The sequence below is a fragment of the Actinia tenebrosa genome, unplaced genomic scaffold (genome assembly GCF_029948245.1).
Source record: "Actinia tenebrosa isolate PJP-AT-01 unplaced genomic scaffold, QUT_ActTen_1.0 PGA_scaffold9__36_contigs__length_13948895, whole genome shotgun sequence".
Lineage (NCBI taxonomy): Eukaryota > Metazoa > Cnidaria > Anthozoa > Actiniaria > Actiniidae > Actinia > Actinia tenebrosa.
The window spans coordinates 4,348,453-4,373,243 of record NW_028292586.1 but is presented as its reverse complement, the minus strand read 5'-3'; the positions used below and the strand labels follow the sequence as shown (position 1 = coordinate 4,373,243).

Here is a 24,791-nt window from a genome sequence, read left to right as displayed (position 1 = left end):
TTATACAGGTATACAAGTACCTAAGTATAAATGCGCCTACAGATCTATCACAAAACACAGTGATCTAAGTAAGCATGCAAATTATACAGGTATACAAGTACCTAAGCATAAATGCTGCCTACAGATCTATCACAAAACACAGTGATCTAAGTAAGCATGCAAATTATACAGGTATACAAGTACCTAAGCATAAATGCTGCCTACAGATCTAATACAAAGACAATAAAAGCACATCACATACATAAAATAACAGCAAAAGGGTTAGATAGGCAGTGATAATGTGTAAGAAAAACCTGAAATCCTTTGATCTTGGACAATAAGTTCATCGGAACGTTCTCAGTGACCCTTTCAAATAAAGCGCCACAGTAGAGTCACATGATATCTTATAACGACGTAAATATTGTTTCAGTGATGTAATGTGCCGTCCATTGATAGTGGCATGCTATGTGCTCATGCTGTGTTAATCCGTACGATGACATGCATTACGCAAGTATTCCCTATGCAATGAATAGAAATGAAATCTGAGACGAGCACTTTGAAAGTCACTATCCTTCTAAAACGAGATTGTGTGGCTTTCTTCCTGTAAATTCGCGAACTCGACTCGAAGTATTAACGTAAAGCTTATAGCTTTTTGTCTCTATTATTAGTTTATAGGTTTTTTTATAGGTTTAAATATCGACTCTACTATGCAAAGTGGTTCTCAGTAAGGTGGTTCTCAAAACTGCGCAAGCTCCCCGCGTTATAACTCAGGGTTTTTCCTTTTTTTTTGAAAAGGCAAACCAAGCTCTGAACCAGGATAAACCGGTAACGTCTATAAAATCCCCAAACTTTGCTGTCCTCAAAATTAGCTAGTCGCGCAAATCTTGACCTCTTGTTTGTCATTGGTAGTTGTTAAAAGCAAATATTTTGAGTTTTGGCTTGATAATAGAAAACGAGAGGAGCATCTTATCAGATATTTCCATAAACTTTACACCAACAATTAGAAGCAAAAATAGACTATGTGAAAAGCGATCGAATTAGAAGTGTGTTGAGAATGATTCGAAATTCAAAAAAGTTTTTGTAGTGTCCACACACCGTGAGCCATGCAGAGTAAAATATTTCAATCTATGGCATAGCTAGACTCTTTCCAGTCGCACCCAATACGAAAAGATACTAGATCTCTCGTATACATTAAGACATAAAATCAAAATTTGGTTCCAATAAAACTGAATAAAAGGTTTGAGACTGGTGATGAAGATGAAGATGGAGACACGTGTTGGAATCTCCTAAACCGGCGATTATTCATTCCATGTAGTTGGTGGACATGATTTTTAAAGAGCTGACTCTATTCGAATTTCTACTTTCCTTATAATTTAGGTATGGACCCGCAAAATCAAGAATAAAACATCGTTTTGATTATACTTACATCAAATCGGTTCTTCTCTAAGTTAGTGAATATAACTTCTTTGACCTTCCTGGTATTTAAGCCCAACTGATACGCTCCGCTGCATAAAAGCAGTCCCTATCAACCTTGGAGTCGTAGGTAACGGTAAACCCCGCACTTTCGAGTCGTTTACTCAGGATTTCCATACTAACACAGAGAACTACTAAGAAATAGTGAAACAAGATTTCTCGCAACGATAAAAAACATAGAACGAGGAGAAACACGATGCCGAAAACGCGAATTTGCTGTCCATCAACTTCACACGTTTGCAGCGGCTTGTCGCTCCAGTTTCTAGGTAACATCTTGATAAAGTCCATTGAAGACTCCTCGTTGAAGCGAGACAAAGTAGAAGACTAGTTGTTTTTTTTTTTCTTTTTCTTTTTTTTTCCCCGCCAAATTTATGTTTGAACAGTAAGGCCAATATAAATGAAATGTAAGAAAGTGCTAAAAGGTTTTCCAGGCCACCAATTTTGGTGTATTTTTATAACACTGTCACGCAAATCAGACACAGACTACCTTGCACAACCCACAATTACACCGAATTTATAGGAACAAAGCCACACGATTTCGTTTTGGAAGTATAGTGATAAATTTAAATTTATAAATGATAAATTTTGAAAAAAATTGGAACCCACGACTTCGTACCCACGACCCACGACCCACGACCATTAGGCAAACTCGCTTCACGCCGGTAACTAAGCCGTGTAGCTCGTCATGTACATGGGTTATTATTGTAACTTTAAGTAAAAATAATAAAATCGGTTCGTATAATCCTCGTAGCGGTTAAACAGAATGCAATGTTTGTCCGAATCTTTAAGCTATTTTTAGAATCAGCGCGCTGCGCTATTCGATCGACTCCTAAATTGAGCTTGGGATACCTGTGTTACAGCCACAGCCTCTCGTGTGGCGGTGCTGACCAAGAGGCACGTGGGCTCTGGGTAAGAGATTGACATTTTCCTAGACTCTTCCACAGTCTCTCGCTCGTCCGTACCGTCTCCACGCTTAGAGACTGTAACGGTACAAAGACCGAAATGACTTATGGGTCCCGTTAAAGAAGCACAGGAAGCCCAATCTCATATAACAGGACGGTTCATAAGGCAATGTATGGGAAATTACTCTCTAGCTTATAACTCTGTGAAAAATAAAGAAAATAAATCCAAACCTTCATGTGGTGTTCCTTATGTTTTTATTGTTGTTTGGTGGCGATTTCAGGACGATTTGGTGGATTTTAGCTGAGTTCTCCCCTCACTACTAAGAAGTGAGTAGTGAGGGGAGAACTCAGCTAAAATCCACCAAATCGTCCTGAAATCGCCACCAAACAACAATAAAAACATAAGGAACACCACATGAAGGTTTGGATTTATTTTCTTTATTTTTCACAGAGTTATAAGCTAGAGAGTAATTTCCCATACATTGCCTTATGAACCGTCCTGTTATATGAGATTGGGCTTCCTGTGAAAGAAGTAACGCTCATCGGCTATTCAAACCGTTTGACCTTTGGAATGAAAACGTCTGCATTACAACAGCGAAAGAAGGAACATGGACACAAGATAAGTAAACAAGTATAACGTTAATTTAATTCAAATAATCGAAAGGAAAAAAAAACCTATAGAAATCCAACCACATTCGGTGTCCTAGTGCCCTTGCTCTAACTATTCAGCATAGTATTACGTAGAAATCTGACGTCGAAGCATCCTGGCCATATTCTTGTACATGCGCAGTCAATGTCACAGAGTGTCAAGTTCTATTTCAAAACAATATCTTACTTGTATTCGATACACGTGTTTAGACATGTATTTTGACTTGTATTTCGCCTCATATCAGTGCCTTCGGAACCAAAAAAACTCTCAGTCTCTCTCGTCACAGGTCTTCTGCTTACTTGAGCAGAACATTCCTTTCCAATTGTTACTATGGGCCAATCGAAATCGGCTCGTTTGTCGAGGAGCCAACTAAAATCCTCAATAGAATTTCGCGCCAAAACCAAATGATTGCCGCATGCTGTCAAATTTTGTGTTGGAATATATTAGCTAAGGTGACAAAGAAGATCTGTAAAAGAAAACTTTACAAGAAACAACGCACTGATTTCTTTGTGGTTTCGAACCACCAAGCAACGAAAGAGTGAATGTTTTTGGAAATATTTCATTTGACATTCCGGCCTTGGAAAACCACAGGCAAGCCCAAACAATGTATCCGTTGTGCTGTCTTATGCTGAAAAAATCATACCTTGATCTTAACTTGTTCTTAGTGGCTTTTAACTTCTTCTAACTATCAATATGGCCACCAGACGTACTCAGAATTACTAAGATTGTGTGTATAGTGCCATGTCATACATCTTCAGTACAACATCCTTTCTATCTATTTTAAATAGAATATCTACAAACTCATCTACTTTTTTTGCTTGGCTGATCATCACTTTGAAAACATCCTCCATAGGGTTTTCTTTTGCTAAATTCTCTCTCTGATAGTATTTCAAGCCAATTTCCTCAGCTACCTTGCGATAGTCATAGGCTTTTAGCCTTTGTATAGGGTTAAGCATTAGACATACTTCATGTGTGACGTCATGGGGCATATCTTCAACTTTGGGACCATATGTCTTATGAATCAGTTCTTTTTTCTCTGTTTTTGCCCTTTCTTCTTCAGGATTCATAGGACGGCTTGTATGCCTTCCTGATACTAGTACTAACTTTGAGCCAATTGGTCCATCTTCAGACTCCTGAGAGTTGTCCGTTCTTCCTTCAATCCTTCCAGAGGTAGGCTGCTGTAGAGGAGGGTTGTCCCTTTCTTCTTCAATCCTTCCAGAAGGAGACTGTTCTAGAGTAGGGTTGTCCGTTCTTCCTTCAATCCTTCCAGAAGGAGGATGCTGTAGAGGAGGGTTGCCCCTTTCTTCTTCAATCCTTCCAGCAGGAGACTGTTCTAGAGTAGGAATGTCCATTCTTCCTTCAATCCTTCCAGATGGAGGATGCTGTAGAGGAGGGTTGTCCCTTTCTTCTTCAATCCTTCCAGAGGAAGGCTGGTCTGGAGGAGGGTTGTCCGTCCCTCTTGCAGGTTCAGCAATTTCTTCTAGTCCTGTTCCAAAACATCATTAATTTATTCATACTTGAATGTAAATTAACATGAAATTTATCAATTTATAATTAATTCATTCATCCATCCGCACATCCATTCGTCAATTATTGTTTGATTGTACTGAAACTGTCCTTTCTTTCTTTTAATGAATGAATGAATGAAGGAATGAATGAATGTATGAATGAATGAATGAATGCATGAATAAATGAATGAATAAATGGATAGATGAATAATTAAATGAATGAATGTATGAATGAATCGATGGATGAATGAATGGATGAATGACATTACATTTATGGAGGGAGTGAATAAACAGGGGCGGATCCAGGAATTTTAGAAGGGGAGTGATGATTACAAATTTACCAGGAATTCGAGGTAAAGGAGAGTGACTGTTACTAACAATAATACTGAGAAATTTGAGCAAAAGGGGGGTGACTAGTCACCCCTTATACCACTCCTTGATCCCCCTGATAAATTTTAGTATTTCTGTTTTGAAGGAGGCAGAAATGGCTAAAAAATGACAGGGAAGAGGGAGAAACAATGCAAAAATATACGGAGAAGGGAGAGTCGGCACAAAGATCAGAGAAAAGGGATAAGATCACTATTATTCAAATTAGCAGTAAATTTGTTTGAAGAGGAAGAAATGGTCAAAAAAATTGGGAAGGGAAAGAGATGGCATAAAAAATAGAAAGGGGAATATTAAAGCCCGGGGGGTACTCCCCTATATTTGCTATACGGGTATGTGCCACCCTATAGGGTATGGTTTTTCGGCTTTTGGGTCTGGGGTAGGGTATCATTTTTTGACATTTTGTCTGGGATAGGGTATCATTTTAGTCTGGGTTAGGGTCAACGATTTGGTCATTTTTGTCTGGCGAATAGGCTACGCTTTCTGCCGGCACAAAAACAATAAAAACGTTAGTAAATATTGATTGCAATCTGTTGAAAAACCGTCTTTTCCGTCTTTTAGGCTGGGATAGGGTGTACAATTCTTAGTTTTAGTCTGGGGTAGGGTATGTAAAATCAAAATTTTAGGTCTGGGATAGGGTCAGGGTTTTGAGGTCCTGGTGGCACACCCCTACCCAAGTTGGGGTGGTAGTACCCCCCCCCCCCCGGGTATTAAAATGACTGTTTCTCTCTGCTCTATTATATACTAATGATTCATAAAAATACTTAGTAATGTGATTTGATTTACTTATTTACTTTACCTTTTAAAAGGAAACAATACTTTTTAATTCTGCCGTTCTCCTTCTTGTAGCATCCAATCACATAGCTTTCATAGATTGATGGACGAATCAGTAGAACACCCTGCTTTTCCAGCTTGTTAAATTCCTTGTCAAACCGACAATATTTGAATGAAGTCTCGTCTTTTTTGAATCCACAAAAGGAATTCTCCCTAGGTGAAATTTGGCTTGAATTGTTGTGTAAGAGGAGGTCTGAGCTCCATTTTTTTAAAAAAGAAGACTTTTGGAAATGTTTAAATTCTGGACAAGGAATGACAAAATAGTTATCACTGTGATAATTTTCAAAAATCGTTTTACTGTTATCCTCATCTACCAAAAACTCTTTTCCTCGTACCTTTTTATAACGGTGAAGTTTCACCTCAATTTTCGTACTGTTTTCATTCACTTCTCTTCTACATGAGTGGAACCAAGGCACAAAAATGAAATACTCCATTTCAATATTTGTTTCCACTTTAAGAATATTTCTGAGGCTTTCATCTTTCTTTGACAGATGTATAACACAACCCACCAGCTCTACTTTTTTGTTGGTACTTCCATCTATCAGTCCAACTTTGGCTATTCCTTGGGTATCATCTGGTTGATTTCCAGCTATAGTTTTTTCATACCTCGCCATATTGAATGAATAGATCTTCTGATGGGTATATGCAAATAAGAATACGAATAATTTTACATTGAGGTAATAACATTCTACAGAGTTTATTACAGATCAAAGGCAGATTATGGGATGGTTTGAGCCTGCAATTCAACCAGCCAGGCTTCCCCATTCGACCTCTTTACCTTGGGTGTAATCTTTTATAATACATTTCCCATCTCAGTCCAGGTAACATTCTCTAGATTATCACTACTTTGTTTAATGGTTGCACATGAGAAGGCACATAAATAAATATACAGTCAATGTCATTAACGTTGTCACCGTATAAAGACATTTATTTACACATTCACACATTTACACATTTAGACTAAAAGATATATCAAGTGTTTTATTCTGTATTAAAAATAATGTGATATCCCCTTCCCTACCTCCATATTTTTCTAAAAGTAGGGGGGAAGGGACAGCCCTCACCTTTTGCTATTACTAATGACCCTCCCATCTGAATCCCAACCACCCCCCCCCCCCCCCCCCCCCCCCACCATATAAAGAACGTACTCTTCCCTAACAAGCTTTCCTAAAAAATGTACCACCATTTAAAAAAAATTGCTGACTTGTTCTCATCTTTAAAAAAATCTAAAAATCTAAGAGTCAACTCTCAACTTTTAGTATATTATTAAATGCATAATTTATCATTCCCCACCTTGTAACTTTAGTAGTATAGGGGATGGGGGTTCCAGCGCAACGACCACCGGAGGATTACCCGTCTAAAGTGAATTCCTCGATTCGTGCCGCGATTACCCGCATCCCGTGTTTATGTAGTTAAATATGTTAGTCTATATATGGAGTGCGAAGAATGTAAGAGAACTTTTAAGAAAGAAGTGGACTTGAAGAAGCATTTGAAGATGAAGACGAAATGTATGAGCAGCTATGATTGTGGATGTGGTAAGAAGTTTGAGACTAAGGTTAAATTGTTTTGGCATTGTCAGGATTGTGAGTATGACTACGACGATCTGAAAAGGGTCTGGAATTAGGTATAAGATATTTCCTATTATATAGATGGAATCCCAAAGCAATTTCGAAACGGTGTCAATGCCTGGTAACGGTGAGATTGACGTTAGACAGTTTTGGCGTCAGACAGAAAGGAAGGTCAAGAGAACGCTTCGAAAAGGTATAGAAGAATTAGGAGCCCTGAAAGCGAGTATAATGGTAGAAGTAAGTTTGTCAAAAGATGAGGTAACGACGACAGCAATGCTGCGATCAAAGTCACTGGTTATATTAGAGTCCACGAATCTGGATAGGTCACTCAGCGAAGCCTTAGAAGCAATAATGGAGTCGCTGTCTAACTACACGAAAGAAGGATCAGGTTGGACAGTGGAGGAGGTAGAAGGTATGGAGGTTAGCATGGCAAGGTACGTGCCAATATGAGGAGGAAGTTACGTGCCCCTGCCGGTGTGGGTAGAAAGGAAGAAGGCAATCGTTAACGTAAAGAATGACGACAACCGTTGCTTTATGTGGGCAATACGATCCGCACTGTATCCAGTAGATAAGGATCCATGTAGGCCAAGCAAGTACCCAACAGACGATTTGGAGTGGGACGGCGTGGAGTTCCCAATGCAGCTGACAGACATACCGATATTCGAGCAGGAAAATGACCTAGCCATTAACGTTTATGGAGTCAGAGACCAAACGATAGTACCACTAGTGTTGTCAAAGAGTAAAGGAGAACGAATACACCTTTTCTACCACGGCGGACATTATTCGTGGGTTAAACATATTAGCAGACTGTTTTACAGACACACCAAGCACAAAGGTAAGAAATACTTCTGCGATTGCTGCTTATTATCGTTTACCAGCGTTAAAGCTCTAAAGGATCACGACGAAGTATGTCGCGGAGTCGAAGAAGTGGCGCAACGGATCCAGATGCCCACAGATAAGAACCTAGCGTACTCAGACCATCAAAAGCAGATGCAGGTGCCTTACGTGATATATGCAGACTTTGAAGCGTTGATAACTAAGGAAGAGCAGAAAAGTGGTGCCACGAATAAGGTGGGATTACACGAGATCTGCTCCTTTGGTTACATAGTAGTCAGTTCAGATGGTAAGGCCGACCCTCCTGTAATTTACCGAGGTAAGAACGCAGCTAATGAGTTTCTAGAAGCATTGCGAGAAGAGGAGGAAGAGATAAGAGAACAATTAAGACGTCCAAAGAAGATGGTATTTACCAAAGAGAACCAGGAGGCTTTTACCAAGGCAAAGAAATGCCACATTTGCCAACATACGCTTCTCCAGTTTGGAAGACGAGCCAAGAAAGCATGGGACGAAGATGGAAAGTATCTAGGAGAAGCTCATTTTAAATGTGGTAGGTATGCAAGGAAGGGGGAAAAGCCCGACAAGCCTTCCACCCACTGCATTCATTGTCATAAAGCATTCGTTGAGGATTTCTATGTAGATAAGGTTAGAGATCACTGCCACATCACGGGTAAATACAGAGGAGCGGCTCATTGGAAATGCAATATAAACTTCAAAGTAGATCCAGAAATGGAAATACCCGTATTCTTTCACAATTTAAGGGGTTACGACAGTCACTTACTTTTACAAGGAACAGACGGCTCCGAAGTAAAGTGCATACCCAACAACAAAGAAAGGTACATGTCCGTAACTGTAGGCAAGCTAAAGTTCTTAGATTCGCAGCAGTTTATGGCGGACTCCTTAGCAAACTTGGTTAAATACAACACGGAGTTCCCCATTTCCAGTCAATACGGCGCGGAAAGGAAAGGAGTCTACCCATACGAATACATGGATTCCTGGGAGCGATTCGAAGAACCCCTACCGCCCAAAGAGAGATTCTACAGCACCCTAAACGAGTCTGGTATAAAAGACGAAGAGTACCAGCATGCGTTAGATGTGTGGGAAAAGTACTCCTGTGAGAATATGGGGGACTACCACGACATCTACCTAAGATCGGACGTTGTACTACTAGCGGACGTCTTCCAAAGCTTCAGAAAGATGGCTATGGAATACTACGGGTTGGATCCAGCGAACTTTTACACAGCACCCGGACTCTCCTGGAGTGCGCTCTTAAAGAAGACAAACGCGCAACTGGATCTCCTAACAGAATACGACATGTACCGCTTTATGGAAGACGGTATCCGCGGAGGCGTTTGCGGACCCAGCAGACGTTACGCCCGCGCAAACAATCCCCTGGTAGAGCACGACCCGGAGAAGCCAACCACATACATCTTCTACTTAGACGCAAACAACCTCTACGGTTGGGCAATGTCGCAGTACTTACCTGTACGCGACTTCGAATGGGACAACATAAAGCCCATAGAGTTTTACCTAAACGTAGGTAAAGAAGACGACAAAGGTTACGTGCTGGAGGTTGATTTGGAATACCCAGAGCACTTGCACGACGCGCATGATGAGTTCCCATTAGCACCAGAAGCAATAGAGATACCATTTAAGCAGCTGAGTCCGCTGCAAAAGCAAATGTGTCCCGGATACAAGCCATACAGGAAGCTAACGATGAACCTGATGGACAAGAAGAAGTACGTGGTGCATTACCGCAACCTGCAGTTCTATGTGCGCCACGGCTTACGCGTGAAGAAGATCCACCGCGTTTTGAAGTTCACGCAGGAACCATGGATGCGCTCCTACATTGACTTTAACACACAAAAGCGTACGCAGGCAAAGAATGACTTCGAAAAGAACCTGTTTAAACTAATGAACAATAGCGTATTTGGTAAGACAATGGAGAACATCCGCAAGCGCGTAAGCATAAAGATAGCCAGCACCAGAGAGGAAGCAGAAGCATACGTGTCACAGCCTGGATTCGTTAGATACGTAGAAATGTTAAACTTCTACGTGATTCACATGAAGAAAGCGAATCTATTCCTGAATAAACCCGTATACACGGGGTTTACAGTGTTAGACCTATCAAAGCTACTCATGTATGAGTTTTACTACGACAAGCTAAAACCGAAATACGGTGATAAGTGCCGCCTCTTATATACCGACACCGATTCCTTGATACTAGAGGTGCAGACGGAAGACATTTACGAAGACTGTGTTCCCGACATCGATGAATACGACACTAGCGATTACCCACGCGACCACTTTCTTTACTCCCCTAAAAACAAGAAAGTAATCGGGAAAATGAAGGATGAGATGAAAGGAAAACCCATTGTGGAATACGTGGGCCTGAAACCCAAGATGTACAGCGTACTAAAGCTGGACGGTGTAGAAAAGAAAGCTAAAGGCGTAAAAAAATACGTGGTTAAGAAGGACATAACCCACGATTCCTACTTAAAGGTCCTGCGTACGCGTAAGGAACAGCGACATAAAATGAACAGCCTGCGCAGCTACGGACATCAAATACACAACGTTACACAGGAGAAGGTGTCACTGTCTGCATTTGACGGTAAGAGGTGGATGTGTGATGATGGTATCCATACGATAGCATTCGGACATCACACGATAAGCAGTTCTTCTTTGACGAACCCACGAGTGGGACCATCATGAAGATAATACAAGATGGGCTGACCCTTCTTAGCTAGCGCACTTCGGATCTGGTAAGTTTCCAAAGACCAATTAGGATCCGTAGCTCTTTTGGATCCTCCTTCTAATTCACCCGGCTCATAGAGATATCGAACCGTGACATCACCTTATCTCTTTTCCTGGGGGAAGACCGCCCTCGAACTTCTGACGAAGGACTTGTGTTCCACGTGTTTCTTTTTTATGGCATCCTTGGGTTTCATTCCCGTAGCCCTGGCCGCCTCGTTGTTCAAAGCCGCGACGACCTGGGGGAGCCTCTGAGTCCATTCCCTGTTGCGTTTGGAGGGATCTTCCAGCTCCTTCCAATACTGGTACCCAAAGAGGCGCTCGGCCAGGGTCTTATTGAATCTTTCAACAATGCTCTGACCCCTGTGGTACTCTGCCTCGGCTCTCCTAATTTTAGTGCTGTGGTCTTTCAGGGTCTTAGTTACCACGCCCATGAACTCTGTCCCCGCATCCACTTGCAGCAGCTTAGGCCATTTCAAAACGCGCTTATAAATCCTACCTAGGGCTTCTGCGACTTCCCCAGAATCCTTGCTGGTTATGGGTTCGGCGTCCTTATATCTGCTTGCGATATCAACTACGGTCAAAGCGTACCTATAGGTCTTTTTTCTCACCTTATCGTGCGGCAAGAAAAGCAAATCCGCCTGATGAACTTCATTGGGGGCATTTACGGTGAAGCTGGGCCTGGGAATGTACTTAGGCACGGGAAGATAGACCTGCCAGAGGGTTTGTTTTTTTAACCAGTTCTTAGCCGTTTCTTCTGATACCCTGGCCGCGGTCGCAAGTTTCTTGATAGCTGACGCTCCTCTCCAATAGCCCTCAGGCCCGTAGTAAATCCTTTTGAGTTTGTCCTCTACGCGGCCCATTATATGAATTCCAAAACAAGATTGATCTTTTGCCCGTTGAAATCCACCGTCTTTCCGTCCACTTTAATGGTGATGTTTATGCTTTATACCAAATTAGACAAGTCATAGCTTAAAGAAATGGGAGTGTATTCTACCAGGTCAAATGGATTACCTTTGGGCAGAAACTTGGACATGAGAGAAGACTTTTCTCCATTGTTGTAACTATGGACCAAGTCGCAATAGACTTCGTAAGAGGATGCGACTTTCCATTTCACAGGTATGGCTGTGTCGGTAATTGTCTTGCCCGAGGCACATAATAAAGATCCCAATGGGTCAAACTTTCCAAAAGTTACTGAATAGTTTGGCATATTATGTTTGAGGGTCATTTCGTGTGGTAATCCCATGGTGAGAGTATAACCGCGCTTGGCGAGCTCCTTAGCAAGGGTGATTGGCGTGTAATGTCCATCGGGTAGCATTTCACCTTGATATTTGTTAGGCGCCTTAAGTACGGTGACCAAGGCATTGACTAAATTATACCAAGAATTGTACAAAGAGCAACTAACCAGCCGAACCTTATGGGCTTTGATGGGGGGATTCAAATAAGTTGTAAAGTTATTTTTATCGCTTTCCAAAAAGACGATCATATATTTCAGGAAACACAGTTCCCCTCTAGTGATCTGAGCGCAGCTCAGAGCAGATACGCCAAAGCTACGCCTCCCGCCAGCCCTGCGACTCCTACAAAGACCAGCTCATTGTCTTTTTGTTTCTTAGAAGGCTGATAGTAATTCTTAAACTGAGGCTTTCTCAACCCCGTCGATGCCGCGGGGTGTGCTTGCGCATAGAGCTTAAAGGCGTAGTCGGTATTTTCGAAGTTCTTATCCGCCTGCATCTTGTCTTCGTAATTCTTATCCAACCAATCCCTGTAAGCTTGTCTTTTTTCATTCCAAGCCGCCACGTCCCGCTGATATTTCTCCAGCGCTAAGTCGTGCCTTTTCCTTTCCGCGGCCAAATCTCCGCTTTTGTCGCCTCTAACTAATCTATCCAAATATTGACCGCCATAATTAGCTCCAGTGAATGCTAAAGCTGCAATAACTCCACCTACGACCGCGCTAGCCATTATATATTAGAAAATCACAGAGATTTTCACGAGTTACGTCGTTGGCAGGTACTTTTCCTTCCGTAGGTAATCCTTTACCATGATAGCCCCACCCACGGCAGCGGTCATTTTAGCAAAATTAGCGAAGCTTTTGCTTGGGTCTTCAGTAAAGTCTTCTTTGAGCACTTTCTTACCTACCCAACCAATACCCGCAACGATGGAAGTAATAATAGCTGCTTCTTCAACAGTTTTCAATAACGCGGTTGACATTATATTACAAAGCGAGAAGGTTATTACTTCATTTCAGGGATCTTACTTTTTCTAACAGCCGGTTCCACGGGTGCGTGCACGGGCGCGTGATATGTTGGCGGTTCTACCTTTTTCGTTGCCCGCCATTGTAAGTAAAGGCTGCCTGCAGCTACGATGACTCCCAACGCGCCAATGACGTACCCAGGATTGATAAAGGATTCCTCTTCTCTTTCCTCCACCTTTTCTCCTTTTTTGGCTTTGTTCTTTTTATTCATCTCCGCGAGCTTCTTTCCGGCAGCGACTCTGCCTGGAGATTTAGCCTTGGTAATCTTTTGCTCCTCTTGGGGCTGCTCTACCTTCGACTCTGGTTCACTCATTTATATCTAAGGACTTGAAGGACTTGATAAGTACTTGAGAATGACTTAAGTAAGTACTTAAGGACGACTTGACTAAGTACTTGAGGCGACCTGGGCAATTCCCGCGAATGACTTAACTAAGTACTTGAGGCGACTTGATCAGGTACCTCAGCAAGTGCCGCCTGGAAGACCTTTTCAACGTCCCTGTCCTTCTTAAAGTCCTTCCAAGAGGCCGTAAGTTCCTTCAAGTCGACGTGCTGAGCTACGTGAAGTGCCGCAGAGGCGACTGCCATTAACTTACCGCACTTCAAAGACAACCACCCGCAGGTTATCTTAAGTTCTTGGGCGATGACATAGTCCTCGCTTATGTCCTTCCGCAGTTGCTCCACGTCGTCTATGGGCAGCGCAAGTCCAAGCAATTTAGTTGCCAGCTTAATGGCGGAGTCTGCTACGGCGTCCGTGGTCTTACTTGCAAGGGCGGCCTCGTACCTCTTATGGAACTTTTTGACTTCCTCTTCTGACAACTTATTAACCTGCTCATGGGTAAGTTCCTTGCCTATCATTTCTTTACACTTCCCAGAAGACACAAGGATGTTGAGTTGTTCCTTAAGGTTACTTTCGTCTAACTGTGTGGGAACTTCATCTAAGAGCTGCTCAATCTCCATATACATTAGGAATCATAGATTCCAACCGTGTACGGAAATCTCAAAGAGAAGATCATCTTGGAATGTTGGTGCGTCTTTAAATGCCGCATGTATTCATGCCACTGTCCCTTGCTTATCTCGCCGCCGTAGTCGCTCAAGATGGTTTCCAGGTCTGACTTGCTCGGAGTATAAAATACGACAAGTGAACCTATGTTTTCCCTAAAAGGCTTGGAGACACTGGTAAGCTGCTGGGAAAGCAACCAAACGCTAATATTGTCGTGTCTGCCGCTGAAAGCGAGCTTCACTAATTCGGAGGTGCGTCTTTTTACGTCGTCCCCGCAGGCGATGTCATCCAATATGAGGAGTGTCTGCGTATCCTTAGGGAATTGCTTGTGCCAAAACTTAAGATGGCTGGATAACTCGTTAGGGTCTAAGATATCTACGAAGAAGTCGTCGTCTTTCACTCCTATGCCCGTCCAGGTGCGGTTATTCACGTAGGTGGGGCATAATAGCACTATGTAGTCGAAGCGGTATCTAAAGGGTCCTAATAGCTGCTCTACCACAAATTGGGTCTTTCCGCAGCCGGTGGGTCCTACTATCAGAGCGTTACAAGGCATGTGATCTGGTTTCATTTATATTTATATATGGAGCCAGTGGAAGCAGTGCAAAGAATTGTCGCCGACGCAAAAGATAAAAGAGACACCATAGAAATGCAAAGGGAGGAGATAGACCGGTTAAAAGAGCGCGTGCAGGAGTTGTACGATGAAAAAGTTCAGCAGTAGGCAAATGTTAAAATACCACGTCGAAAAGAAGGTTTGTCAAAAGAAAGCGCGCGAAAGGCGTTGCAAGGAGTGTAATCATCTGTTTAGCACTGCGCAGATGTTGGCTTACCACGTGGATAACCGCGTTTGTTTAAAGGACGTCTGCGAGCGCTGCGAGGAGGATAAAAAAGAAGATTGGCACGTACACCGGTGCCGCGGTAATTACGACTTAGGAGGCGTAGCTTGTTTAAAACATGGTGACGTCGCAGCTAGGTGTTGTCCGCGCGAGACTAAGCGGCTGTTAACGCAACGTAAAAAGGAAATCGATCAGCGCTTTGCGATGTTTGACCGCGCTGAAGGAGTGCGGTGGGAGGACGCAGAATATTGGGAAGCCGACTGCAAGCATTGCGGCTGTCCAAGGAAAGGCAACGATCATATTTGGCAGTGCTTGTATCCGCAGTCCAATCCCTGCGGCTTTAAAGAGTACTTAGATACGTTCCGCGGTTGGAGCGCTAAAAATGAGAAAGACAAGATCGCCCGTAAGGCTTGCGTAAAGAGTCTCAAATCTTGATCTTATATTTATTTATTATCATTAAGAATAATAAATAAGGACAGAAACCCCTTTTAAAGGAGGTCTGCAGGATTCAATAATAATAGATAAAGATAAGGACCCTTTTTTGATATATGCTAGCCTACCTAACCGCATTTCTTGGAGGATTCCTGATCGCCCTTTCAATATATGGACTGTATTACATGCGAACTACCAGCTGATTGCATTACGCCTGAAATCCCCAAGCCGCCCACTCCTGCACCGCGTAAAAAATACACCTGCCTTCATTGCGGCAGTGCATTTCTCAAAGAATCCTTTGTGGGGCATTGGTGCTCGGCTGACCCAAAGGCGCAGCGGACCCTATTAGACGTCCTTACGACTGCAGAGGACTCTCAGGCTCATACTTGACTACGTCGAATACCCATTTACCATCCTTTTTACCATGACTCATAACATGGGTAACGTCCTGCCCTTCGATGGCGTACCTTATTCTATCGGGCGCCCAAAGGGTGTATGTTCTTTTTTTATTCTTTAAGACCAAGCGCAGGCGGTCCAAGTCTTCAAAGACCACATAATTCTTTATCTCGTAAATCTCCCCCACCGCCAAATCGCGCCAGTGCGTTTGTATGAACTTTAACTCGGTGAATTTATCCTTGTCCATTATACCTATGGAATATCCTTAAATGCGTTGCCAGAGTCTGCGCGCTTTTAAAGCGCTTGCAGCAGCACCTACATGGCAGGCGAATTCCTCGCGCATACTCCGTGATCTCCCTGCAAATGACATCGTAGTCGTTGCCAATTATTACCTTATAGCCGTTTTCTTTGTACCTCTGTAAGAGTAGTCGTTGATCCTCAGATAATACCCCGTTGCCTTTAGGGGTCTTCAGCTCTACGCAGAAACCACGGTATCGCACGTGTGCATTAAGAATTAACAAGTCGGGTTGACCGCGTTGATATCCTTTCTGCCAGCACTTTATACGTTTGCCGTCCGAATCCTGCAGTTCGCCTAGACCAGGGGTCACGAGCATTTGGGGGTAAAACCTGCGGATGTAGTCCACTACCTTTTTATGCAGGTCGAATTCATTTTCGATCTTAAATACCAACTTGTTTGGACCGTCAAACCGCTTTTCTATTGCATATCGACCGTCCTTACGCAGCGCGGGTAGGACCTCTTCGAATACCCAATCCTGAAATGCTTCTGCCTTTGGCATCTTTGAACTACATATTAATCGATAAAACCCAGGTTCGGATATGAACACGGAATGTGGGTGAATAGTAGAAGGGATGCGATTCGCTACCCTTAACTCACTCAGCCTTTTCTTATGTTTTTCAGAGACGTGGTCACTAATAGCTTTTTTGGTGTTTTCGTATCCTAACGCAGACGCCACCTCCTTTGCTTTAAAGTAAGGCTTGTCGCCTTGCACTATGCATTGCAGTTTGGTTTCGTTGTTTTGAAATACGCGAAGCATATTATACGTAAGGAATATTTTAATAGGCAACGCTCTTTAGCTGATTCATTTCCACGCTCAGTTGCGCGTCAGACACCACGAAAACGTAGCAGTTTATTTTGTCGCCGTCGCTCGCACTGGCGTTCTTAGTGCGCTTGATCTCCAATGTTATGCCATCCTGCGTATTTACTAGACGTAAACCCTGACCATGTAGGTCTTCGTCGTTCGTTGTGCGCATGTCGATCCACAGCGCATATTTATCATTAAAGAATTCCTCGGGACTTACCTGGTCGCCAAACTTACGCTTTGCCTCCCTGTAGACGTCTGCGGGCTTTATTCCCTGGGAGTAAACCTTGTTTGGAACGCCGTTAACGCTTACCCCCACGTTAGTAATGTTGGGGTTATGGAAGGCCTCGGAGTCGCGCTTACCGGCTTCGTAGGGTTTGGCAAACACCAGCATTAACCCCGTGAGACTTCTTCGGGGGAGGTTAATGCTTTGGTTGATAACCTCATCCGTCTTATCCAAGAAGCTAAATGTCTTATACATCACTACGTGGTCGTAAAGGAATGCCTTCCCTGCACTGTATTCCATACCGGCGCTACGGGCCAGCTCTTCGCTGTACACGGTCTCGTACTGCAGCTCTAAGTTGGTAATAGAGTATGGGGTTGTTGTGGTAAGTGCAGTGCTTAGCCCACCAATGATGTTATTAGCATCTGCTAAAGTTACTTCAAACTGTAGCTCGGATAACTGTCTTGGGTAATACACACCGTGATTCGTAATCACTTCAAAGTCCAGTGGTATGACATACTTGCTACCATAGGCGGTCTTTATTCGCTTTGCGTCTGCTACTGCGGTTTCCCCACTGCCGTCAGTAGGTTGCGTTTTCGTAGGTGTGCGGACCTTACGTAGAATGACACTACCAATTCCTTGTTCTATCCTTTGCGCGCGGTCAAATGCTGTTAACCATAAGTCTTTGTAGGTGGTATACAGATCGTACCTATTTAAGTCCAGCAAGGATTCCCCGGCGAACTTTACGCGCATCTTAGAAACAATGTTGCGACCCACGTTGTTAACGATAATCCTTTCATCTGTGGGGCTTGACTGTACCGCTAGGTCGAACCTCAGCGCCAAGGTTCCGGGTACTAAGACTAGGTTATCCGTTAGACGGGGCACGCCTACGTACAAGGTTTCTCCTGGTTTTGCGCTGCTGGGCGTGAATGTGACCCGATGAAAGGTGCGTTCTGCTTTCAGCCCGCCAACCTGCTTAGGTAATACGTTGAGGTTTAACTTTGAGCTTATCATATATAATGGAAGTAGAAGGAACGGATTTTGATCCCCTTACCGAAGAAGGTCAAGTTGACATTAACGACGACGAATTCGACGCATGGACTAAAGGCGCGGAAACCGACCCCCTGGTTTACGACGCAGCCCTAGAAAACCAGTATGGTGCTAAATGGGAACGCTTCAAAGCTGCCTTAAGAGATAAGTGGATATCTAAGAAGCCTAATGAACCCATTCCCGAGTACTTGGAACTTCAAAACGCGGACCAGCCGGAGGAGGCAACCGCGCGGGAAACCGTAGAGTGGGCAAAGCAAGAGCTAGCGCAGCGCTATCCCCACCTCGATGCTGACGGCGTAAAACTTACAGAGCGCGGAAACAAAGTCCTCGTAAGCGTCAGAGACCTGAGGTATCCCGACAAAGACCGCTGGACGAAACCACAGCTCCTTTTCGACGAAAATGGCTCGGTCAAGGTTAACGTGGCAAGATTAAGGGGCTTCCAAGTGGCTACCCGAAGTGCGTTAGAAAGGTTGGAAAATTTGAATGAAAGGGTCGCACTAGAAAAACGCGCTATCGAACTGCAAAAAACGTTAAAAGAAAGGGAGGAAGAATACGCAAAGCAAACTCAGCTAATTGTCGATGCTGAAAAAAAGTTGGGTAACGAAAGAATGATGGAAATGAGAAACCAGTTGGATAAAGCCCTGCGCGATAGGGATAAAGCGCAAAGGGACCTGGAGGAGGCCAAAAGCTCTGGCGCCTCAGTGGAAGCGCTGCGGGAAACGCTGGAAGAAAGGGAGGAAGAATACATGAAGCAAAACCAACGACTCGCCGACGCACATAGAAGGGAGGTCGAATTTAAAAATCAAAAAATAGCTGAGTTGGTAGACCAAAGAACCCGAATTCGACGTGAAAGAAATCAGGCTCAAAGGGCTCTTAACCTCGCCCTGCAAGAGTTAGACTTAATTAGAGACGATACCGAAAACCTACAAACCACCATAGCTGGCTCTTTGGTGGAAAGGCGGCGGTTAATGGCTGAAATCAATACTAAGGAGGAACAAATCCGGCAAAGAGATCAGGCCATCGAAGACCTGGAGGGGCAAATAGAGCGGCAGCAAGAAGTAATCGAGGACCAAACTCGTACCGAGGAAGAAAGGGAAGCAGCTCAAAAGGAAGTAGATACGCTCGAAATACGCCTTGTGGAATTGCGGGCTCAAAAGGAAAACCTGGAAAAGGAGTTGGGGCTTACCACCTAGGAAAAGGTAAAAAGAGCCCTTTTGAAGTATGGCGTTCCGCTGGCATTTGCGGTCGCCATTTCGAGCGTAGTAGGCGTGATCCTATCCGCGCTTAAGGCTACGGGCGCAGGCGTAAAGAAATTAGGCAGTGGACTAACGGACTTGGGAAAAAAGATGGCAGCCGGTCTTCCTGGGCTGCTGGGTTCGGTCGTTTCCTTGGCACTTAAAACCGGCGGCGAACTGTTGAAGTTCGTGGGTAACAACATTTGGATCTTGGTCGTAGCTATTGGAGTGGTACTCCTGAAGAAGATGAAGGCTTAATCTTGTCCTTGTATGTTACTGGGGGCTTGTCGTCGTCAGGCGCCCGAGGCATCCTCGACTGGGGATAAGTAAAGATAGTATTCGCGCCGCCTTGATAATTTGGTATCAGGGGTAGGGCAGTCATAGTAGAAATGGGTTTATGGCACCAAGCAGCATCAGCGGAAGCAGCGCCTTGACCATTTATTCGAAAGTAGGCAACGTCGTTGGGAAGAACCTGAAGCTTCGCATATTGACAATTGGCTATCATGTGAAAAGTTATTGACGTTATGTCCTCTGTGCTTCGCGGTGGGGGCTCCGACGAAAAATGGGTCGGGTTCCTATTATTATCTTTTTTTCTGTAAGGCAGTAATGAATAGTCATTCTCATCGACAATCCTAAACCCAACATTGCACGAATACCCCGTGTTAATGGTAATAGTACACACGATTAATCCCAAGCCCCCAACCTTCACCCACAGCCCGGTGTCATACCAATGCTGTTCTAAGTATTCCTTCTCCTCCAAATAATGAAGAAACCAATCTTCCTTCGCGTGTGGGTTCATATATTTCAGGGAATAAATTCCCTTCTATAGACTCATTACCGTAAGAGTGCTAATGGTCTTGTGATTGTAGATAGTATCCCTTTGATTTTCTATGCTGTTTATGCAAACACTCCCGGTGTCATCTACTCTTATCTGCAGCTTTACCTTCCCGTGGCAATCAGCAACCATGTGGAAAGTCCAAACCGATAAATTCTCGGTGCTCAGGGGGTTTGGCTCTACGGAGAAATGCGCAGGCTCCCTGTTGTTCGTCTTATTTCTCATAGGCTGCAGTATGCCGTTGTCATCTAGAAACCTAAAGCCCACGTTGGCGTGACTACTCGTGCCAATGCAAATACTACAAAGGATCAATTTCTTTCCTGAGTAATTCAAATTCACGGACATGCCCGTGACATCAACCCAAGATGCCTGGTTGTATTTTTTCTCGCCTGTGTAAGTCGTATAAACACAATCTACTCCAGCTACGTAGGGGTTGTTCATCGCCATATATAATAACTCAGACCAACGCCTGCGGCGGCTAAGCCGGCCTTTAGCAGGTTATGGTCATATTCCTCAGGTATCGCAGGCAAAACCTTCTTCTTTACGTTCTTTGGTGCGGGCTTTTCTACGTGCTCCTTCTTAGGCTTCTCCACGAAATGGGGGATGCTTCTAAGAGTGTCAGAGTTCACGTCGTTCACCCCAAACTTCATGTCCTTGGTAGCTCGCTGCAGCTTATTGTTGTAACCCACGACGGAATTGGCGTTGATAACCAAATTACTTGGCATCAACCAACAACCAGGCGACAAAGCGTAATCCAGTCGCACTTTAGACTGCTGCACTGCAAGTTGATATCTCTGCACCGACTTAGAGATCTCATTCTCGATAACAGCGCTTTCGAAGAGGACAAGGAATACTTGTTGCGTTTCCTGCGACGCACCGGAGGCATCTACGATGGGGCTGCGAGTGCTAACCTGGGCCCCTAGAATGCAGTAAACAAAGGCTTCGATGCTTCGATTAATCCTTGCTAGGTTTTTCAGTCCAATGCCCTTTGCGGCAAAGAAAGGCGCCCAAGGATACTTTTCTTTGCTTTCTATGTAGTAAATTAAATTACCCTTCGTTCCGCTGCCTCCTAAGTCCGAGAATTCGTAAGAGCTAGGATACCCCATGCCCGGCGTTTCTATGCTGGCACCAACATACGAAGCATAGGTGTAAGTCTCTCCTAAACCATGGGCGGTACCCTCTTTGTTACGAAAATCGGGGTTGGTAAGCTTAAACTCATTCCTTAATCGCTCCCATGCAACTTTGTCATACTTGTTATCCTTTGGGTTAAAGATAGCGTCACTAGGAAGCGGCGCTCCTAACTCAAACAATATCCTGCGAATAGTAAAGGCAACGTGGAATCTTAGGAAAGGAATATGGAACATATCCGCGGCTATACCACATCCTTTAGTAGCAGCCCAGACAGCAAAGTTTAACTGCTGCGGCCAATACCGCATGTTGGGACCTGATAACCATTCTCTGGATTCTTTCCCTGAGTTATGTTTCATGGCAGTTTCTCTAAAGATGTCTCTGACTTTTGTCTTGAAAGTCGTAGGACCCACGGGGATTTCTAAGGAGGTAACCATCTTAGCAAAGTCATCCGCTCCACCTTTGTTGTCGTAAAATGGGTAACCCTCTGTTGTCGGTAATAAATTCTCCGGGAAATTAGGCTGCCTTTCTTTATGCTTAACGGTCGCCTTTGGCTCCAAGTCCGCATTGCTGTACATTCTTTCGCCGTTGAAGTAAATCCCATCAGGTCTGCGCTCAAACTTACTGGGGTCTGCATGCGGAAACATCTTCCTAAAGGCCCTCCAGTTGGCATAATCCCGGTTGTCATGATGTGGCTGCTCCTCGATATCATTCCCAAAAGCGTCGTACATTAGTATATATAATGGATGTTATACCTTCAGCACCTAAGTTGTACCCAGATGTTCCCTATACTACACCTAACGAACTAAACGCCGAAAACTTCAGGCTTAATAAAGCGAACTTAATCCTGGCTTACTTGGAAGGGCAAACAAAACACTATGAAAAAGTCCGAAAAAAGTACGTCAGAGCCCGTAGCACGCTACATAAGATTGCGATAACTTCAGGGTCCATATCTGTTGTGTTAACGGGCTCCGGCGTTGCTACTTCGCTTACTGGACCGGGAATAATTGTTGGAGTTCCTTTGGCCGGCGTTGGGGCAGCCTGTGGTATCGTTTCTGCTGTTGCTACGGGTATTATGAAACAGTTGTCAAGCAAAATATCCAAGCATGACACGACAATAGCTCTGTCAAGGGCTAAAGTAAATACAATTACCGATCTTGTCTCAAAGGCTTTGCGTGACAGAAAGATAGACGACGTAGAATTCTCGCTTATCTTAGCCGAAGAGGAAAAGTACGAGAAATTAAAGTCGGACATAAGGAATAAAAAAACAGTCGTAAAAGATCTTTCCGAGGAATCTCGCAAAAAGATCTACCAGGAGGCAAAAGAAGAGCTTCAAAGAAAGCTTGCTCAGTAAACATCTGCTTTGAAAAAAGCGTGACAGGATTCTATTTACATATTGAACGCCGGCTGTCTGGTTCATATGCAAATTAGAGTGTAAGACATAAATATAATAATTTTCACATACATAAGCGTCCAGATGTGTCTGGCGTTCGCTTGTGATCGTGGACTTTGGAGCTGGGGAGGCCTAAAGTCCCGAGTTCAAGCCTCGCTGTAGACGCATTTGGACCGGTTGCTGTGAGTGAAAAAAAAGCCTCCCCCACTCACAGCTTTCTATCTTTTCCACCCCTCCCCCCACGGTTGCTGTGAGTGAAAAAAAGCCTCCCCCACTCACAGCAACCGTGGGGGGAGGGGTGGAAAAGATAGAAAGTGCGATTCAACCCCGCGATGGGGGGTTTCGCGATTGGAAAAGTCAGGGGGTGTCTCGGGACGCTGTCCGGAGTTCACCCTCTGGTGGGTCGTAAGAAGGATATATGTGTATGTACTAGAGGGCCTCTGGCGCGGGATGAAATAAGCCCCGTAAGCCCAAAATGCAAAAAACCCCACTGGGGATAGCTTGGTGTTCTGCGCGATGCATTCCCCAGTGGGGTTTCTGGCAAAATAAACGCCAGTTTTGCATTTTTATTTTCTCGGAATCCATCCTAACAGGGGGTGGTTGGGGTCTATTTTGTAAAATATTTCGTAAATTACGTCAGGGTAATAAGGAATATCCTTATCCAGCCGACAAAACATCCACTCGGCTTTTGTCATATCAGAAACCTCGGGAATAGACTTACCGGTAATTTCAGACAAAAGATAGGGAATAGCTTTGTAATATTTCCCTAGCTTTAATTTTTTCAGCGTTTTTCGTAGACTTTGTGGGGTTGGCTCTTCTAAGTGGTCTATGATTTTCTTCTTTACTTCGTTGTCTAAATATACCGGTCGATAACCTTGGATATGGCTCATCCAGTCCCTAAAGTATTTTATTCTCTTATAAGGTGTTTTCTTACGACCTCCATTGGCGTAATATTGCTCTCTGGTAGCATTTGGTACGGCATTACGAATATTCTTACCACACTCGTAACACTGTGCTGACGTGTCGTCTTCTATTTGCATTTTTTTACCACAACAAATATACTTATTTGGCTTAGTAGGTACAAACTTGGGTTTCAAGCACTTTACACAGAAATCATAAGCAAACTCTTTACAATCTTCGCACTCCATATATAGACTAACATATTTAACTACATAAACACGGGATGCGGGTAATCGCGGCACGAATCGAGGAATTCACTTTAGACGGGTAATCCTCCGGTGGTCGTTGCGCTGGAACCCCCATCCCCTATACTACTAACTTTTTAGTCATTGGAACGACAAGTCGACAAAGAAAGCTCACTTCTTTCCGTCCCACCTCAAGTAAGTCTTAACAGGATAAGTAGAAAGAAAGAATTCAAAGTTTTTTTCAATCAAAAAGAATGAATTCAACGAGAGAGAGACGTCTTTTATATTTTTAGTTTTGAACAACCAAGTCACTGACAAGTCTGAGACATGCTTGTCTTTTCGTTCTCTTCGAATCGGCGCGGTTTCCCCGAAATCAATATTATTTTTAAAGGCTTACCTTCTTTATGCTTTATCAATTGCAAGACAGAATATAAAGTTTTCAAATACTTGTCTTTGAAGATGTGTGAAGGCTAATAAAGTTTTGGTTTCCCAGAAATCTAATGGGCTAGAATCGGTACACACAGGTAACCCAATAATAAATTATGTGTTTGGAATTTGTGAAGTATTTCCGGGCACAAAACACTCTGAACCGGAAATAGTAATCATTGTGAGCCTTAAGTCCATTTCCAATGTATAAAGTATGACAATTAATTCTAGAACCGGATTTTATTTTGGTGACCGGAAGTAGAACTTTTGCACTGGAGTTGCATAATTTTTTCTCGTTTTAAACATTTATTATAATCTAAGATTTGTCAAATAGATTATTTACTTTGACCAGAAGAGCCGCTTGCATCTGAACACAGAAATGGGAAATGGAGACAAGCAGAGAAAGAAAGTTGTTTTACGTACTGCATTAGATTTGAATAACATTGGTAACAGCCTACTGGT

At 43.6% G+C, this 24,791-nt stretch overlaps 1 protein-coding gene across 1 annotated transcript; it reads right to left on the bottom strand.

Annotated features, from left to right (window-relative positions):
• Positions 1-2,974: 2,974 nt before the first annotated feature.
• LOC148904546 (uncharacterized) lies at positions 2,975-24,412 on the bottom strand. Its single transcript, XM_089025285.1, has 3 exons — positions 24,301-24,412; positions 5,695-6,361; positions 2,975-4,489 (listed from the first exon to the last, which is right to left on the bottom strand). The coding sequence occupies exons 2-3, from the start codon at positions 6,341-6,343 to the stop codon at positions 3,723-3,725; spliced, it is 1,416 nt and encodes a 471-aa protein (XP_088881411.1). The 5' UTR covers positions 6,344-6,361; positions 24,301-24,412; the 3' UTR covers positions 2,975-3,722.
• Between the last annotated feature and the right edge of the window lie 379 nt (positions 24,413-24,791).

Bases quoted from the DNA above. Each gene is read 5' to 3' on its own strand.
- LOC148904546 (XM_089025285.1), bottom strand. From the start codon at position 6,343: ATGGCGAGGTATGAAAAAACTATAGCTGGAAATCAACCAGATGATACC. The intron at 4,490-5,694 runs GTAAAGTAAATA...GTTTTGGAACAG, and splicing joins GTATTGTTTCCTTTTAAAAG to GACTAGAAGAAATTGCTGAA.